This window comes from Mesocricetus auratus, unplaced genomic scaffold (assembly GCF_017639785.1).
Source record: "Mesocricetus auratus isolate SY011 unplaced genomic scaffold, BCM_Maur_2.0 Super-Scaffold_4256, whole genome shotgun sequence".
Classification (NCBI taxonomy): Eukaryota; Metazoa; Chordata; class Mammalia; order Rodentia; family Cricetidae; genus Mesocricetus; species Mesocricetus auratus.
Genome location: NW_024429182.1, coordinates 26,816,572 through 26,836,708, shown reverse-complemented (window position 1 = coordinate 26,836,708; position 20,137 = coordinate 26,816,572). Strand labels below are relative to the sequence as shown.

General features: G+C 41.4%; 1 protein-coding gene across 6 annotated transcripts in view; it reads left to right on the top strand.

Moving 5' to 3' along the window:
* Stambpl1 (STAM binding protein like 1) overlaps positions 1–20,137 on the top strand; it is a 48,094-nt gene that overhangs the window by 19,466 nt on the left and 8,491 nt on the right. For 5 of the 6 annotated variants that reach the window (XM_021225028.2, XM_005063680.4, XM_021225020.2 and 2 more), the window contains 5 exons: positions 9,362–9,444; positions 13,695–13,912; positions 15,912–15,987; positions 17,237–17,332; positions 19,190–19,544. In XM_021225028.2, coding sequence (XP_021080687.1) covers positions 9,415–9,444; positions 13,695–13,912; positions 15,912–15,987; positions 17,237–17,332; positions 19,190–19,544 — 775 coding nt within the window. In that variant the 5' untranslated portion in view covers positions 9,362–9,414. Of the gene's footprint in view, positions 1–288; positions 392–9,361; positions 9,445–13,694; positions 13,913–15,911; positions 15,988–17,236; positions 17,333–19,189; positions 19,545–20,137 lie in introns of all 6 variants that reach the window. The other variant, XM_013116159.3, reaches the window with a different exon arrangement.

Sequence of the window (20,137 nt, the reverse complement as noted above, 5' to 3'; positions counted from 1 at the left end):
TTGCTACAAATCTATACTCAGGGTATGTTTTACAGAGATTTCAGTACTAAGAAACAGGTTAAAAGAAAGGATGTTAATGCTTTCAGTGAGAAATTGGGTTTTTGTGTGTGTGTGTGTTTTGTGGAGTTTTTTCCAAGATAGGGTTTCTCTGTGTAACTGAAATCTGGCTGTTCTGGGACTCACTGTGTAGACCAGGTTAGCCTCAAACTCACAGAGATCCATCTGCCTCAGCCTTCCAAGTACTGCCACCACCACCTCCCAACAGAAGGTCTTTTAAATCCGTGACAGGCTAAAGGAGTCAAGTCGGAAAGAAGGAAGTATCTCTAGTGGCAGGTGTTTGTGTATTACACCAAGGAAGAAGGAATCTATGTCAGAAGTGTTTCCATGAGAAGTAAGTAGTACAAACTTATTGTCGTCATCATTGTCATCATTGTCATTACCATCATTAATTAATGTGTTAACTCGGTACTTAAGGACATCTGCTGCTCTTGCAGAGGACCTAGCTTTGGTTCCTAGCACACACAGAGGTTCCCAACCATCTGTAACACCTTCTTCTGACGCCCACAGGCACCAGTCAGTCATGTGGTACACATACACACATGCAGGAAAAACACTCATGTACATCAAAATAAAATAAACAAGTCCATTAAAAAATGTAAATGCTCCCCAAGGGTGATGTATTTAAAGCTCTTCTCTGTGTCACCTTCAGTCTGGCTGACTAATCCACTTCAAAAACCCTTCTGTGTAGAGTGTTTACTAAGGACATACCCACAGGGATGACACAGAAACATGGCGCCCAGTAAGTATATTAACTTATGTATAGTTGTTAACAGGAAGAGGAAAAACAAACCCCAATAGAATCTGCTTTTTATGGTCTTGCCTCTTCCTTTGCATTCACACGCTTTTATTTCCCCAGAGCCTTATTTTACCTTCGGGAAATGTGTTCTTCAGTAGTGTTTTTGTAATATGTAAGTTATAAACATCTTTAAAGAATTTTAATATCCAATTATTAATTGGCAGATCCTAGTTGTGCATGCTGTCTTCATCTTACCCATATTTGGGTATAGATAAGGTGTCATTTGGATCATGGGTACTGTAGATAAAAGTTTTATACAATCAAAATATTCTGTTCTTAGAATATTTAAAAATGGATAGAGGGACCATGCCTAGCTTATTTCCCCCTAAAGCATGTCCCCATCTTTAAGAGTACAACACAGGAGGTCCTCCTTTGTACTTCCGTCATTGCAGGTATGAGGGTGACCCTCCCTCTCCTTTTATCTAAATCAGATTAGACCACTGCAGCTCAAGGCCTGGGTTACAATAATTTCCTTTATCTCCAATGAAGTCAATTGCACCCTGCTCTTCCTGGAAAATGAACTCTAACCCAGTAGAGGCCAAGAAAGGCTGTTGGTTTGGCTGGTGAGAACTGAGACAGGTGGAATGAGCTGGTCTGTCCCCTGTCACCTAACAGCTCCTCACCTGCTTATCCAGGTCACTGTGGCACTCAGGGAGAAAAGGACAAAACTGAGTGAAGCTGTCCTCAGCTCTTCCCTGAGTGCGAAGTCTCGAAGGAGAATGCTCACTGTCTGGTAGATTCCTTTCTGTATTCTGGAAAATACTGCCTTTATGGGAGAAAGTAGGTCAGAATTCTGAGCTCAAGTACATCTCCCTAAAAAAAAAAGTGTATTTTTTAAGAAAAAAAAAGGAAGTAAATTGATACTGAAAGAAAGCAAAAATAGCAACAACAACACAAAATTGTGCCGAGTATGTATCTGAGGTATGGAGTACCTGCCCAGCCTGTGAGGCCCTAGATTCTGAGCATTCCCTGCCCTTCAGAAGGCCCAGCAGGGGATGTGGGTGGGGGAAGACAGAGAGGAGGGAAGAGTGGAGAGAAAGGGCAAGGGAGGGGAAAAAAGACTAAAGGAAGTCACAAAACACCAGCCAGCTATTTTCTGTCCATTCTTGTCATTATTTGCTCCATATTTTAAAAGTCAGAACCACGGTGCCCTCCAGTCTATTGGGGGAAATTGAGACTTAGAGACAATGAGTTGGGCATCAAGTGGCAAGAGGCTGCCACTGTTGTTGGGAAGATGGCCGGCTGTTCTGATCACAGAGAAGGTTCCTGGATGGGGTCACTTTTGTCATAGACCCTGTGGGTAGGTGGCTGCTCACTGCACCGGGCTGCTGTCCACTGATCCTCAGAAACAGGGGTTAGGTGAACACATGCATTTCTAGGCACTCATGTTCCCAAGCCCGGTGTCAGGATCAGCAAGAAACTGTGGTTCCTTCCACCTCTGTAAAAGGCCAGTTTAGGATTACAGTTTCTAGAGGCTGTGTGAGCAAAGGGGCTGGGGATAAATGCAAGAAGGCAGAAACTAGAGCAAAAGAAACTCCCGTAGGGAGTCCTCTAGGTTACACGCCTCATGGCTGTACCTCAGATGTTATCGAATCTGAAGAATGTGGGCTGTACTGGGGCCAAGGTGAAGGAGCAAGCTGAGACTAAATCAAACACTTCTGAAGAATGTTCTCAAACAGCTTTGAGTGTGAGAGCAGTTTGGCCGGGTCAGGCGATTTGTGAATGAGGTTGTGAACCTGGAGGGTCACATTACAGACTAACAAGATATAGAACCAAGTTTACCTCCAGGCCTGTTTGCATTGTGGGCTTGCAGCACGTTGAACCTTCACTTCCAACAAGTAGTTCTATTTTCTTCTTGCATGACTTGCAGTATTTCTGTGTTGTCTCTGACATTCTGTTTCGGCATATTTCTGATTCTCCAAACTGCAGTGTTTATCTTTAGCACTTGAAATTGTCGACCTGAGTTAGCTACTGAAGTGTGAGAGTTAGAACAACCTCAAGCCAGCCCTCCCATGGAGTTAATGTTACTTGGATTACTTCCTTCATGAAGTACCATTTGCTTATCGTCTTAGCGCTTAAGTTGTTTGCCTTCTTTCCTGTTGGGCAATAAATAAATGAAAATGGCTTTGGTTCCCTCATCAAAGCCTTGCTTCTCTTTCTCTGATCCCAATTACAGAGGAAACAACTAAATATTGTAAGTGCCTACATGTGGGCCTCAGGCTCACTGATGCCGGAGCCTCTGATAGCTGGGAATCTGGGGCTGGGGAGATGGCTTGGTTGGTAAAGAGCTTGCCACACAAGTGTTAAGACTTCTGTTAGTGCCCCAGCACACACTCGAAGGCCAGGCCAGGTATGGTGGCGCATGCTTGCTTACAGTTTTAGCAGTAGGGAGCAGAGAGACAGGCACATCCCTGAGGCTGGCTGGCCAACTGGTCTTACTGAATTCCTGAGCTTTGGATTCAGTGAAGGACCTTGCCGCAAGCAATCCAGAGAGCAATAGAACAAGACAACCCTACACTGACCTCTGCTTTCAACATATACATACATACATACATGCACATGCACACCTGTACATATACACCTGCACATGCACATATACACACATGAACAGGATAGATGCCTACACCACACACACACACACACACACACACACACACACACACACACACACTTTTCATATGAAATCTTCCTAATTTTAAATGGTTATAACTAAGTTAAAAGTTAAAGTTTACTGTAAACCATCAAATTCTTTCTGACAACCAAAGATAGCATTTGGGACTGTAGCTCACTGTAGACCTGAGGGTTGTATGATATTAATTCTGGAGAAGCCTGTAACCTCAGGATGGGTAAGTGCAATGTCTGGACCACTTTTAGGAGGCCTGAGGGGAGATAGAGGAAAGGTAGAAGCCAACCACACAGGCGCTGAGGCTAGGCAAAGAAGGGTGAAAATAGGCTTGGGTTTTTTTATTAGCTTGGGCATAGTCCCTGTGCTTTCCTGAGTTACTCACTGCCTTTGTAGGCTGTTGGTCCACTCAGTCAGTCAGCAAGAGAAATCTGCATCTCTCTAAGGCAGTGATTCTCAACTTCCCTAATGCTGCGACCTTTTAATACAGTTCCTCATGTTGTGGTGACCCCAACCATAAAATTAGTTTTGTTGTTGCTTCATGTAATTTTGCTATGAATCATAATCAAAATATCTGATATGCAGGATATCTGCTGTGCAACTCCCCCAAAGGGGTCGAGACCCACAGGTTGAGAACCACTGCTCTAAGTTGCGTGTGTGTAAGCGAAACTAAGTTGTTCTATTACTATTACTATTATTATTATTATTATTTCCTTGTTTTGCCACGGCTCATCCTTATGACACACCTCACCTTTATGTGACTTCAGCTGGCAAAAGGGGATCGGGGATGGAAATGTCATTTATATCTCTCTGAGATGGAAGCTAGCTCACCATGGGTAGTAAGGGGGAAAGGACTCATGTTAAAAACTGTGTTATCACAAATGTTAGGATGAGAACAGATGTGTTGGGGTTAAAAGAGTTAGTGTGGGAACATTTGAGAGGAAAAACTGAAGAGCTTGCAGCTGAGCATCATGTAACCAAGCTGGCCATAGAAGAGGAAGGGAGGGCTCTGGGTCAGCAGCATTAGCAAGCCAGCTGCCTCCTGTGATGTGCTCTGCCTTGAAGAGCATGTACAGGACATTGCTGTCCTTTCCACATGTTCTTGCCTCTAATGCAGCCAATTACAAAAGACTGGATAGTAAGTAAGGACAGTTTCTAGAAGGCTCCACTCAGGTTAGAAAAGAGACTACCCATAATACAGGCATGGAGTTAAATATGAAGTAACCAAGAACAATCATGGCTACGTAGATCTTGGTAGCTATGATAGGAATTAGCTCCATAGTGACACTACAAGCTGGCCCCATAAATGTGAGAACAAAGAGCACAGGCTAATCAACAGTTAATCAACAGTCTGGAGCACCTGCAAGGTCAGTGGCAATAACGCCAGCCAGCTCCTACAGCGAGCAGACGGTCAAGGTCAACAGCTGACAAAGCAGAAGTCAGAGATAGACTGGTGTATGTGGGGGGGGCGGGGATAACACATGAACACATGGCCATCTCCCGACTGGACCAGAACATGGACAGATGTCTCCCCTTCATCAGCCAAACGTGTGATATTATTCCCAGAGTGATAACCAATCTGGATAGGGATTACCTCAGCTTTCATCCAGTTTCTACAATGAGTGCCATACTCCACCCAGACAAAACAGTTTAACTCTTTTCTTTCTCTTGGGAGTCCCTTCCTGCTCTTCAGAATTTCGCTTTGCCTCACATTCTCACTTTTTATTTCCCTTAACTGAGAGAACTAATTCTGGGTTGCTTTCTCCTACAAGTTCCATATCTTTAATCATCACCAGAGTGAGACCACCAACTTGAGCACCACTATCTCAGGTTAGCTTTGGTGACCATTGAGTTTCTAGTGTCCTAAGTCCCTGGGTCCTGCAAACCCAGGCCAAAGACATTTTGCTCTCGTTCTCAATCATTCCCATCAATCCTGTTCGGGATCCAGACGTTGGCTGCCTCATGTCTGTCCACACTCTGTAGTCTTTGACTTGGTGATTTGGCCACAAAAGTGGAAAATATGGGTTGAGCTAGGTGCTCTGTAGCTACCGAAAATGACATATATTCATGTCAAAAGAGAATGGCCTTGTGAGATACTCACCAGCCTGCTGTATTTGCACATGTGGGCCTCAGTTCTGTAAAGCTGAGTCTTTCTTACTGTTGAAATTCTATCATTATAGCAGCACAAGTGAAAGGTGGCCTTGCCACTGATTTTTCCTGTGCTGGATTCTTCTTACAGCTTGCTTTATTTCTGATTGTACTGCAAAGGCTGCTGGGTTTTTAGGTTGTTTTCTTGATTGTCTTAGGAAAGCAATACTTAAACCTTTTGTTCTCTAAACATTATTAAAAAGTTAAAAGAATTGGGGTTGGTTATTTATACCATTAAATATTAAAATAGACATTTAGAGAATTGAAGTGGAGGTTCTATGAATTACAACTCCCCCTCAGAACCCTCTAAAACACAATTGTGAGAGATGAATACCAAAAAAACAAAAATAATGGAGCTTGGGAGATGGCTTTGATGAAGGGCTTGCTATGCAAGCTTGAGGACTGGGGTCAGCTCCTCAGCACCCACATAAAAGCTGGGCCAGGAAGGGCTTGGCTGTAACCCTAGCCCTGGGGAGTTGATAGCAGGGAATCCCTTGGGCTTGTTGGCCAGCTTGCATAGATAGCTAACTAGTGAGTTCATATTCAGTGAGAGATCCTGTCTCAAAAACATATGGCAGAGAAGTGACTGAGGAAGACAGAAGACATTGACCTCTGGCCTCCACACTCATGGGCACAGGTGCACATTCATCCATACACGCACATACATGCTCAGCCACACTTGTACCAGAAAGCAAATGCTGCAGTAATATCATGAAAATAATACTGACCTTTGATGCCCTTGAAAATATCTTAGGATACCTGGTCTATATATTGAGAGCCACCAACCTAGACAGCATACCACTTTGTGACTCATAATGGGCAACTTGGAATACGGGAATTCCTATAGGAACCGTGCCATGATGCGATGAACGGGCCAAAAGATAGGTCAACCAATCTGTGAACTTCTTTCATCTTATATTTGGGCTTGGTTTCTACCATTGAATAATAAGCTTAAGTGTGAAAGTTCAAAATGTTATTTTAACTGTGCCAAGCTAATTAATTCTGACATTTTAAGATATATGAACTAAGCATTTTATAGAAATAGAAACACATAACAAAGAAAATTTCATTCATCTGGTTTTGCACACTTACTGTTGTGGTCGGCCACCTACCCTAAACATGTTGTTTCTAATTTGGCACATGTATTGCTTTCTATAGAAATGTGAAATGCTTAGTAGGTCATGGTCATGGTCAGCCTTCTTTACAGCCATGCTGCAGGCATGTGACCCAGGCATAACTGATGAACATCTGTTTCATGCTGTGATATGAAAACTACAGACTTGTAGAAACCCCCTCAGGCAACTGCACATAGTTTCCATGGCAACATTTCATTGCTGAAATCTCTGGTAACTGAAACTGTAGACAACTCTGCTGGCTCTGTGACAGGTACAGCAGGGTGGCGTTTTGGTCTTCCAGACTTCTGTGAGCTTTGGGGTGCTGTTCCTGGAAAAGCAGCCTCACAGCCCAATTTCGCTGGACTTCCTGGAAATACATGATGTCTACATTATTCAAGAGTGTGGTCTTTGCCTGCAACTAAGACTCTTGGATGATGCAGTAAGTGCAGTTCTTTCCACGGTAGCTTCTGGAAGCTTTTGTATGGACATCCCAAGCTTCTTTCTACAATGCCTGTTCCTGGCATTAGAATCTTTGTGACTGAGTTCTAGGACTCTGTATTTTAATTAGTTGATAAATTAAAGGGCACCTGGAACATGATGTGTACCTCAGAATGACCTTGAACAGAATTCTGATCCTCCTGCCACCACCTCTGCACAAATAATTCTACTTTTATGAAGCCGAATGACTAGTATTTCTTTGTTCTCATGCACCCTCCCCCACCCATTCACATTGTCCTGACTCTTTCTCTAACTCCCTCTTCCCCTTCTTCTTTTTGATGTTTGAGACAGACTCAGGGTCTCACTTACCCCAGGCTGGCATTCCGATGTTCTATATAGCTCTCTTTGTAGCTGAAACTGACTTTGAACTCCTGATCCTACTGACTCAACTGCCCCATTGATGCTGAGGTTACAGACATGTGCAACTGCATCAAGCAGGGAGTCTCTTTGACTCTTAGGCTCTGTTGTTCTCTGAGAGCTAAGAAGTGGCCATGCCACAGTGAGAGTTGCCTGCATTCTGCATCAGCCCAGTGCCAGAGTCATCAGTTCCCACTGTGACTTGTAACTGTAGCTCACTAGGGCAGTTTTCCAGAGCATCTTTGTAACTCAGCATCCTGATCAGCATTTACTCCAAGATTAACTGGAAGCAAGAGGGTAAAGGCTAGACTTTGAAGGGGGAGTCATTTTCTTTGAAGGGTTTTTGTGGGTTTGGGATAAAAAATAACGTTAAGAAGAGTCGATTGATCTGATTGATGCTTTCTGAAATCACAGAATGTTGCAGCTTAAGAGACTGTCACCTTCCACAGTGCTAAGTGAGAAGATGAATGTCCAAATGGGGTTAGAGGAGGAACGTGAGGATGGAGAGGTTGGACAATGCTGACGTACAAAGGAAAGACTAGCAATTGTTGAGTTAAGATTTGAACTTGGGCATACCCAGGTAACACTGTTGGAATCTAGTTTCCTCAACTGAAAAATAAAGATTCTGGTAATTTTAATGGTTATAGAATATTGGAATTTACCTGCTAACTCATTTAATCCTTGTTGTAGTCATTTTATTAGTACTATAATTTTTCCATTTTTCAGATGCCTCAACACTAGAACTTACCTGTAGTCACAGAGCTGGTTTTCTATTGCTGCCATATTAATTTCCATGCATTTAATGGCTAAAGGCAACCTGTACTCATCTCAAATTTTTGTGGAGCATGTGTCTGAGCATAGCTTACCTAGGTTCTCTGCATGCCATCTTAAGGCTGCAGTCAAGCTGTTGACCTAGCAAGGACAGACTAGAGATCTGTAACTTGGGTGTTGGTGGGTTAGGGCTCAGTTCTGGCTGTGGCTCCTCTTTGAATCTCTTGTGGTTTTTTTGGTAGAACTAGTTTTCTTGCAGCTGCAGAACTCTTGGCATCTGGGTCTCAAAACAAGCAGAACACCTGTTTCTTCTGTTCAAAGTGTCACTTCCTTTGGTGAGGACCTCACAGTAGCCTGGGTTTTAATTAACTTATCGCCAACTGCTTACTGAGCAGTAATATACCTGTCATAAATCCCCATCTTTGATCTGTGATGAAGCATAATCATGGAAGCAATATTCATTTATCATGTTTGGTAGGCAGAAGGCCCACTAGGACAGGTCTTGTCTATTCTCGAGGCAAGGCGACTCTACAAACTGTGGTTCATATGGCAGACCTCACAGAGCTGTCTTATACTTCTACTAAATGCAACTTTAAGACTATTTAAGCCCAGTCTGACTCCAGGCTCTGCTCCAGTCAGTGCCTCGGCATTCTTGTTCATAGCAACTATGTTCTTCTTTCTCCTTTTGAATGAAGTAAGCCTGCTTTATATATAGCCTTACATAGGATAGCAAATTAACTAGCACACAGCAGCTTCATACATTCTGCTCATCAAACATTAATTCCCTGCATCTCTCCACCATTGAAAAAGATCAATTTCAAGAACCTACAACCACCCATGGTTTTGTATTTCCTTGAAAACTCCATAGTCTCCCTAGGTACTCTGGTCATGTAAGGTTTTTCAAAGTGTTCACTCCCCTTTGAACTTGGAACTTGGGGAATGAGACGAGTTCCCATCGAGTAACCTCAGCTTTGCTCTGTGTCTTTGAAACAGATGAAGTGATTGAGAAGAAAGAGTGAGCCCCTTGCCTTTGCAGACAGGACAGCATGGAGCAGCCCTTCACTGTGAACTCGCTGGTAAGTCCTGCCAACTGACACTTTGCCTATGCTTGAAAAACCCCAAAAGAAGAACAGAAAGGACCAAGTGTGAAAAGACTGAAGAGTCGCAACCGCGTCAAGAAGCACAGCACTTCCTTGTAGCCTTCTGTGTGGCTGTGTCCTTCGAGGAAGTGACTAATAAGGCCATCTTGGCAAGACAAAAATAACATTTTGCTCACAACTCTGTGATAGTTTAATCTGTGCGGCTGGGTTCTAGGTGTGTCAGTCATTGTGAAAAACACTGGAGGGGATTCCAGAGTAGACAACACATTGAGTACTTTGGTCTCAGCTTCTTTACAGAGAGAAGTTGGAGGCTTGCTTTGAATGGTGACAACTGGAAAAGTATTGCATGTTCAGCGTGGCTGTGTTACTTGCCCATCTGCCTTATGTGCCTGCATCCTTGAAACTCTCACTTTTCTCAGTTTCCCTCTGCAGTCCTTCAGAATTCACAGCTTTTCCAGCTGCATTCCCGAAATGCAGCCTGCTGGAGAGGAAGCAGCCAAGGCTTTGGGATCACATGTTGTTGGGGGAAGTCCTGTGCATTTGTCAATAAAGTACTGTTGAGCCTATAGGGAACCAAGATAGGAGGGACTAGGAGTCCAGGAGAACTCTGGGAAGGAGAAACACAAGAGAGTCGACATGTAACGCCATGGGGGTAGGAAGCCCGGAACCATTCTCCGGTAAGAGACATACTTAGATTAACAATTATGGGGGTAATTACTTAAGTCAGAGGTAGCCAGTAAGAAACAAGCAAGGCCAACAGCTTCATAATTAATATAGCCTCCTGTGTGTTTATTTGGCTCACATGTGGATCTAGAACCAGGCTCCCTTCCCGCCCGCCTGGTTCTAGATCCACATCAGTCCCAAATAAACACAGGAGGCTATATTAATTATAAAGCTGTTGGCCTTGCTTGTTTCTTACTGGCTAGCTCTGACTTAAGTAATTACCCCATAATTGTTAATCTAAGTATGTCTCTTACCGGAGAATAGTTCCGGGCTTCCTACCTCATGGCGTTACATGTTGATCTCTCCTGTGTTTCTCCTTCCCAGAATCCTCCTGGACTCCTAGTCCCACCTATCTAGATTCTTTAATCCCGAGCAAGTTCCACTTTCTCAGGAACTCAGTCATTTGTAGACTGCTTGAGAAGGCGCTCCTGCAGAAAGATTGAACTTTCTGACATCACAGGATCATTGTACTGGGGTATAAAGTAGCAAAGTCTCCCTCTCTACTTCTGCAGATGAGGCAGTCATTTTCATAGGTACCATGTGTTCTTCCATGATATTGTTTTGAGTAATTTAAATTCTCTTGTGTTGCTGAAGCTTCTCTTTCCAGCCTGGTACTGCTGCTACCTTTCAGCCCCAAATAAACACACAGACAAAATATTAATTATAAAATTGTTGGCTGATGACTAGGGGTTCTTACTGGCTACCTCTGTCTTAATTATTAACCCATTTCTATTAATCTGTGTATTTCTACATGGTCTTGATTTACTGGAGAATGCCTGAACCTGTATCTCCTTTGGAGGCTACATGGTGTCTTCCTTTGGTCTTTCTCTGCCTACCTTTCCCAGACTTCTCCTTATCTCCTCACCCCACCTACCTTCCTGCCTCTACTGGCTATTGGCCAAATAGTGCTTATTCATCAACCAATAAAAGAAACATATATACTGAAGAACAACCCCCATCACTGTCGTATTTGTTAATGTAAGTTAATGTATTAAGGAACACTTTTTTTTTAATGTGGGAAATTGGTGTCATCATCCAAGATGTTCATATGCAATTAAAGACCAATGGTGTTGGGCAATTTCCCAGTATATCTCTGATAATCTAATCCTCTCTATCTTTCTGTCTGGATTGTGGCTCAAACTCAGGCCCTATATGTGCTAAGTCCACACCCTTTTCACTCACGGATCTCTACTTCCAGCTCCTCTCTCTGTCTCTCTGTCTCTCTGTCTCTGTCTCTGTCTCTGTCTCTGTCTCTGTCTCTCTCTCTCTCTCTCTCTCTCTCTCTCTCCATCTTCGGAAGATTAACTCTGTTTCAGGGAATATGCTGCATCCTAGAAAGCAATAGAAAATAATTGCCCAGGCAATTAGTGAGGGGTCAGAAACAGTTTTATAGAAGTGGTTGATTCGTTGTGAACTGTAAATAATTCTTGTGTATTGTGGGGCTAGAGGCTCTCCTTAGGCAATGCTGTGATTGTTAAATCTTGTTGGGTTTTGTTTTGTTTTTTGTTTTTGTCATTGAGACAATTATCTATGGCTGAGTGATAATACTTTCATTTAGTGCCACTGAGTTTTACAGGGGAGTTTTAATGGAGGGAAGGTGGATGAGTTGCTGGAGTGCTAGAGAAATCTTATTTGGTAAAGATACTGAAGCACAGTTCACAAGCTTCCATTTCCATCTCTGATCTTAGTGGGAATGCTTCAAGTTTTTCTCTGTTTAATGCTATGGTTGCCTATTGGTTTCTCATACCCTTATTCCTGGAGATTTCTTCTTCCTATCCCTTTTTCTACAGGAATTTTATCATGAAAAGATTTTGGATTTTGTTAGAAAATGCCTTTGATAAATTCCAACAGACGTTAAAAACGTATTTATAGGGTATGGAATGTTAATTCAATATATGTGCACACTGCAGTGATTGGAACAGGGCAGTTGTTGTTTCCAGTTCTCTATGTTAGAAACTTTCACATTATTTTATAAATTGTGATCTTTTGTCACTCTGATGTGCTTTAGAACTTTAATTCTTTCCGCCAACTGTATTTTGGTTCCCATTATCTAATGAAAGAAATGTGTTTGCTTTGGCATAAACAGACTAAAGTAGGAAGGAGCACATATTGCATTGCTGCTCATTATATATCTCTAGTTTTGGAATTCCTGATCAAGAGAAAACAGATCAGAAAGTATAAGGTGATGGTCAAAATTTTGTATATCCTTTTATCATGGTCACTTGGACCATAAACTTCTTTCTCTGGGAACATAGGGAACTGAATATCTGATGAAGAAAGGCCATAAGAAGCTAAATGTTCTCTAGAGTAGCCTCATTCTTGGAGCATGAAATAATGGTCAAGTGGCTTAAAGCTGGAAAACACACTAAGCTCTTCTGTGAACACTAACTGAAGCATCAGTTTTCCAGCCACCTCCAGAGATCTCGAGTTTGTAGATCTTCAGTGCAGCCAGTTAGGAATTTGCATTTTTTTAAAGAAAGGTCCTGTTGCTACTGATGCTGCAGGTGGCTGGACCATATTCTTGAGAAAGACAAGTCTGAATTACAGGGAAACATGCTGTAGTTTGAGTGCTGTATTCATTGCCTTGGCAAGGAGCCAGCCTTGTTCATTTCTGTGTTGTTTACAGCTGTTTTCATGTGTGGAGACCTTAATCCAAGTTGTAAGAAAGAACATAAAATATCTACTATTGGGCCGCAAATAAATGAAAAAAAAAAAAAACAGTCTCCAAGTCTTGCAGTCTTGCATCTCTGCGGCACAATGTCTTCTTACTGATTGTGTATGCTCTATGCACCTCTGAGAGTATACATGATAACTTTAGTAGCAGAATTCAAAGACAGCAATAGAAATGACCTTTATTCATAATATATTATCATTTTCTCACTTGAGAACTAATTAACAGAGCAATTACTATTTAATGGAGAAATTTATTAGATTTATTTGTGTTTAAAAAATGGGGGGGGGGGGGGTTTAGGCAGTGTTTAGACACTTTTTTCCCAAAGTGCTTTTCAGGAGTTATTTGTTTTATTTTCTGTTGTTGTTGTCATTTATTTTTATTCAGTTACAGTAGAGTGAAAACCTAGAAACTCCTAATTAAACTAGATATATTGTGGGATAGAACCAAATCCTAACAATAACTTTAATGCAAGCAACTTTCTGGAGAGCCTTAGAGTCCAATGACATGAGCCCTCCTGTGGCAAGAATGACCCAGAATGGTTATCATCCACAGATTACATGATTCTTTACCTGAAACACTTGCATACCCAGGAAATGTCACATAAATGTACTTTGAAACCTATGAAGAGTTCTTATATCAATAAAAGTGTTTACTTTTTCCTGGGTATGTTCTTGACTGTGCTTATGCAAGAAGATTTTTACATTGGTCCTATCATTAACTCTTGTAGAAGGAGTTTCTGAGTACTGGGTTTGTGGTACAGAAATGACATGAATTAAAGTTCTGTAATTTTTAAAAAACTATAATCAGATATTTAAATGTTGCATTGCAGAAAAAGTTAGCTGCTATGCCTGATCATACAGATGTGTCTCTAAGTCCAGAGGAGCGGGTCCGTGCCCTAAGCAAGCTTGGTTGTAACATCTCCATTAATGAAGACATCACCCCACGCCGTTACTTCAGGTCTGGAGTAGAAATGGAAAGGATGGCATCCGTGTATTTGGAAGAAGGAAACCTGGAAAATGCCTTTGTTCTTTATAACAAATTTATAACGTAAGTCTGGTTTTAGAGGTCTTTAGAATGAGAACATTGAAACAATATTTACGTGATATTTGGACATGGCAGTTTGGATACCGTGAGAGTGTTTGTATTCAAACCAGTTTAACCATTTTTAAAAACTGGATTTATCTATGTTTATACACATTGAAAAACATCGAGATATCCTCCATGAGCCTCAAGAATGAGAAGGTCAGAGGGCTTGAGGCTCTCAACACCCAGCCTAACCTGTCTCTTTCTTCATAACTGTAGATTCACATTTCATGCATTTTCCTCCTATAGGAACATTAGCTTTCTGGAGAGTCTGTCATCAATATTTTAAAATTTTGGCTTGAAGGGTAGAGAGCAGGGACACCGTGGGAAGTGTAGGAGGGATGTGATTTCTGGAGAGCGCACAGTAGTTCATTTTACATAGAATTAGGCAGTTGGCTTTGATAAGGCATTTGCTTGTTTATGCAAGAATTTAATATACAAAGGAGCTTTCAAAATATTGAGCAAAAGTGACTACACCACAATATCCATCAGAAGATAACGCATTCCCAGTCAGATGTTTGTTAGTAATACATCCTAACTTTAATAGTTAGCATGCTTCTGGACTTCCTTTACAAGTTTGGTAATTTCATTGCCTAGAAGATCCCTTCTTAACAATAGTGATGGAATCTGAGCTAAGCCTTTTATTGTTTTAGTTTAAGGCCAAATGTTAATTAATTTCATTAATTTGTTTTTAATTGAAAAATAATTGTGTATATTTATGATGTTTTTATTTGCCTACATATTTTCCAATGACTAAATTAAGTTAAATAATTTGTTATACATCACATACTTGCCATTTTCCATAGTGAGAATGTTTAAGAATTCATTGCCTTGGGAACTTTCTAGAATATAGTTCATTATTCATAGATACCATGTTGTACACCAACTCTCTAAACTTATTCCTCTCATCAAACTATAATTTTGCACCCTTTGATATTTTAAAAAGTGTGTGTGTGTGTGCATAATCACTTACATATGTGTGCATTTGCATGCATGAATGCAGGTGTGTACATGCCCCAGCATACATATGGAGTTCAGAAAACAGCATCAAGTGCCAGTACTCCCTTCCACCTTGTCTGGAGTCAGGGTTTCATATAGCCCAGACTCACTGAAACATATTAGGTACCTGGGGAAGGATGAAGTTAAACTCTTGTTCTTCTTCCTCTACTTCCCAAGTCTTGAAGATTACAAGTGCACACCACTAGGTGTGGCATAGACTTTGTCTTTTAAAACTCTTTAATGTGTCGGGTGTTGGTGGCACACGCCTTTAATCCCAGCACTTGGGAGGCAGAGGCAGGTGGATCTCTGTGAGTTCCATGCCAGCCCAGTCTACAGAGCGAGTTCCAGGACAGGCTCCAAAACAATACAGAGAAACCCTGTCTCGAAAAAACAAACAAACAAACAAAACCTCCTTAATGTAAGTGAGATCATTAAATACTTGTATTCTGTATTTTGTTTGTCTATAATGTCAGTAGTTCAGTTGGGGACTGTTATTCTGAAAACATTCAAGTTGAAACAATAAAACATTTTTTAAAAACTGTTTTTAATGAAACCATCAAGGTGAAGACAAAAAAATCATGTATTATTTAATTTCCAAGTTAATAAGCTCAAAACCTAATACAGAAATTCAAAGAATTGGTGACTGCCTTCAATCTAACTGGGAAAAATCAATGGTTACCAGGAAGCTGAGCAATAATTATGAAACTCAGGTCTGTCTACCACAGTTTATTGCCAAATTGTTGTATAAGTTTTGGTTTCTGAATTATATTTTCAATAGGTCATAGAACCAGACATACATATATATATATGTATATATATATATTGACCTTTATTGAAAAGGTGGGTGGAAAGACCATAGTTAAGTAAAAAGTTGAGTGGACTTTTTTTAAAGAATGCTCCTTAGAAACTATCACTGGCTTTTTGCTGTCCTGAAATGCTGTTGCCATGTTTTCTCTTTCTGTAGATTGTTTGTAGAAAAGCTTCCCAGCCATCGAGATTATCAGCAATGTGAAGTACCAGAGAAGCAGGATATCATGAAGGTACACTGGGTTGATCCTCCACCATGGGATCAAATGCCCTTAAGTATATGTTATTGATTCACATATTCCTGTCCTCAGAAGAGTTAACCACAAGAATTCCATTTCATCAGCCATGACATTTTGACTTCCTCCTAACAGGTTTAATGGTTATGACTGTGGCCATTCACGGTGTCTAATTTACATTGGGAAAAAGAAGAGAGAGAGAGAGGAGAATGTGCTCCATTAACTTACAATGTAACGAAGGAACTCTTTACAAGTCCTCCCAGAGATTTGGAAAATGGTTGTTCCATGTATTTACCTGAAGCAACCACTTCTACTTTAGATTATTCCCCCAGGATGGAATAATTATGTGAAAATCCGGGGTGATTTTTGAGGTAGCCCCAAGATTTAGTTACAATCATGTGCTTTGTGCATGATGATGTCTCAACCCCTGAACTCTATAGATGACAATGGTTCCATTAACTTCTATTGCCTAGTGACATTGTAACCATCTTAGTTGATGTAAGTGTATACTATGATTTTCACATAGTATACACTTACATAGAAACACTGAAATACAAGTTTTTTTTAGGACATATCCCTGTTGTTAAGTGGTATGTAACCATTTACCTCCTAGAAAGCAATTTTGGTGGGAGAGTTTAGCTAGAGACAAGAGGCTTGGATCCTTGTCCTAACTGAACCATCAACTGCTTGTACAAACCAATCTCATTAGGCTTTTGCTTCCTTTCCTCCACAAGGGAGGGTGCAATTGGACTCTATCTAGTTCCCTAGGTTTTCTTGTCAATAAGAACCATCTCCCTAGAGATGTGAAGCCAGTATATCTGGGATTAGCCCTGGAATATAAATTGTTTGAAATCCTTAGCTGCTTTTTACATCTGACATGTAGGAATTTATATGCACTATATACCCTTTCATCTTCTTTGTATTGCCAATATTAACTGTTCCCAAACACAATGTGAAATTCTATTGATAACTGCCTAAACAAAATGCTTATCTAACTAGTGGAACCAATTAAGATATTACAAAGGAACACACACACACACACACACACACACAGAGACAGAGTTTATTTTCTTCATTGCTAATAGCTGTATGTATTTTGGAATCCTAGAGTAGATTTATTTTTCTGAGCTTATCTTTGCTTCTTATAACTTGATTTCTAATATACATTCCAGCTGTTTTTTTCTCAACTGATATCTGAGTATATTGACAAATCCCACTAATTGATATGTGTATATATTTTTGAAAGAAACTGAAGGAGATTGCATTCCCAAGGACAGATGAATTAAAAAAGGACCTGCTAAGGAAATATAACACAGAATACCAAGAGTATTTGCAAAGCAAAGTAAGTACAATACGCATGTTTTATTTCTTCACTGTTCTTGCTTTTGTGAAATAATTTTTGAATTTCATTTCTGTGTGAGGTTTTGCAATATATAAAATTAAATTAAAAATTAAAGATGCAGTGATGTGAAACTAATAAAAGATTCATGCTACTGTCCGGATGAAGCATGTGCACTAAGGATGTGGGATCTCCATTTCCTAAAACATCTACTAGAGCAATGCATTAGGAAATACATTTCCTACAGTGATTTAATGACACTTCTGACCGACTCGAGCCAGTGCAAGCTTGAGCCAGATGGCTGATCCATTCTTTTTTCCAGATGAACAGAAGCGGCAGAAAGTAGAAAGAAACAGAGCATGGTTTTTGATGTATTTAATTACACAGGCCTTGGAAATGTGAATTTAGTTCTTAAATTGTACAGTCAACGTTTCATCAAGACAGTACAGCTAACCGTGTGGGTGAAACATGATCATAGTTCCAACAGATGCCAGTTTCTGGATCGTTATTACATAGCGAAAGGAGACTGAAGGGCGGAGAAAGGGGAGGTTCCAGGAAACCTATGGGGTCCTCAGATCTTAGGTCTTCCAAGGTTATTAAAAGTGTTGCTTTGCTTCTTTGTGGTTGAGTGCCCATTTGCTTTGGAGGTTTCTGGCTTCACCACCCCTCACTTCACTTCAAGCTCACCCTCTATGCTAACAGGCCTACAGCTTCTGGAGCATAGCTGGAAGGCTGGCTGGCGTGAGGTGTTTTAGCTAAAATATAGAAGGAATGAGGACAGTGCTCTGGCGGGGTCTCCCTAGGAGGAGCATATCAGACATCTGTGCCATGTTCTTCTGTGGTAACACCAGTGGCCTCACACAGTTCTACCCCACAGCCCACAGTTATACCCCATGTGCAAATTTCTGGAGAGGTCGAGTGGGATTAAGCCTACCTGCAAGCACTGACTGTGGGCAGCACCTGCCTTCCCTGGTGCTTGTTAGAAATGTAGAGTATATGCCAAATCAGAATTCCTAATGCTAACAAGGCCCAGAGTGGTGTGTGTGTGTGTGTGTGTGTGTGTGTGTGTGTGTGTGTGTGTGTGTGTAAAGCATCGCTGTAAACTGACTCCCCTATATTCTCCCTGCCTTTCAGTAGCTCGCCACTGTTTCTTTCAACATAAGTTGGGGAACTTAGTAGATTCTTAGGATTGCTCTATCCTAATAATGCCCAGATATTTTGTTAGGACTAGGTGTTGGTATTCTTAATTTTTAACAGAACATTTGGTTAGAAGAAATAGAGTCGCTGATAGAAGAAATGGGAAGCACTTTGGGGAACCACTTCTCTGTGAATCCCTTTCTCCACAAAGTATGCCCCGAAGATGCATGATACCAATCTTCAAAGGCCCTAGGGAGCCCCAAGGAAAAGATTGTGTAACCTCGGACTTGCTCCGTTTGTGGTTTCTCGTACAGCAGCCACCAGCACAGGAGGCTGCTGGGTACTTAGGATGTGACTAGTGTGCCTGAGAACCCCGTTGTTAGTTTTATTTCATCTCAGTGAGTTTGAATTGAAACAGCAGGGACTAAAAGTGGCTACCAGATAGGGCAGTGATGTTTAAGGGACAAGATAAATAGTTTCAAGCCATCAGAGGGATCATTACAGTATTTAGAACCATCGGGAAGTGTAGAGCATGATTTCTGTGCTGCCTCTCATAAAACAGTATGGATTTAGAAACGGCCTTCTTTATCAAATTCAGGGTGATGTTTATTTTTGTTTTACTATGAATCTTTCTCTCACACACACACAAGAATAAAGATCTAATTTCAGCTTGATGTTTTCGGCTTGGAAACTAAGGCTTTCTTCTGGCAACCCCTTCCTCAGAACAAATATAGAGCTGAGATTCTCAAGACGTTGGAACATCAGAGACTGATAGAGGCCGAGCGCAAGCGGATAGCTCAGATGCGCCAGCAGCAACTAGAATCCGAACAGTTCCTGTTTTTCGAAGATCAACTCAAGAAGCAGGAGTTGGCCCGAGGCCAGATGCGAGGTCCAGACCCGGCAGTGCTGTCTGAGCAGACGGATGGAAGCGGGCTCTCCTGCTTTTCTACCCACCAGAGCAACTCTCTGCGGAATGTATTTGCCGATCAGCCTCATAAAAGTGATGGAAGCGGTTTCGCTGACCATTCTCCTCCCGTGAACAGGGCCTTAAAGCCAGCGGCTTTAAGTGCTGTTCAGAGTAAGTGACATAGGAGGCAGGCACCACGTCTTTTACTGTATCTAACTTTAAAATCCCACCCACCTAACTTGTCTGATTATAGAGCCATATTTTGATGCTGAATAGAGATTGTGAATGAGAAGTCTAGGCATTTATTTTCCTGCTTTGTGTTTTGTTCAAGACACACTAGGGACTCCAGAAGGAAGACACTGAGAAATTAGTTGCTGAGACCCTGGCTCAATAGTCAGACTTAAGTGCAGTGTTTAGCAGGAACATGGACAGATGGTGTGTCAGTCTCATCAACAGACAACCTGTGAGCCGTGTGGGCTTCCACAGCACTTAGTGGTGTTAGTTAAGTGCTGTCAGTCTCTGGAAAGTTTCCCACATCGAGTGAGCAAGTCTCTTTGACAGAGGCACCTGCTGAGGAATCATGGTAGGCAGCCACTGTGCATGCTACTTTACTGGTAATTATTTCCGGAAAACAGGCTTTTGTTTACTGACCTCCCACATTCATTGGGCTAGAAATAGCACATATCAAACCCAATAAGAGATATTCAACCTGTGCCTTATGATATGCGAACTGTGACCTGTGGGTTTATTGGCATGTTTGCAGT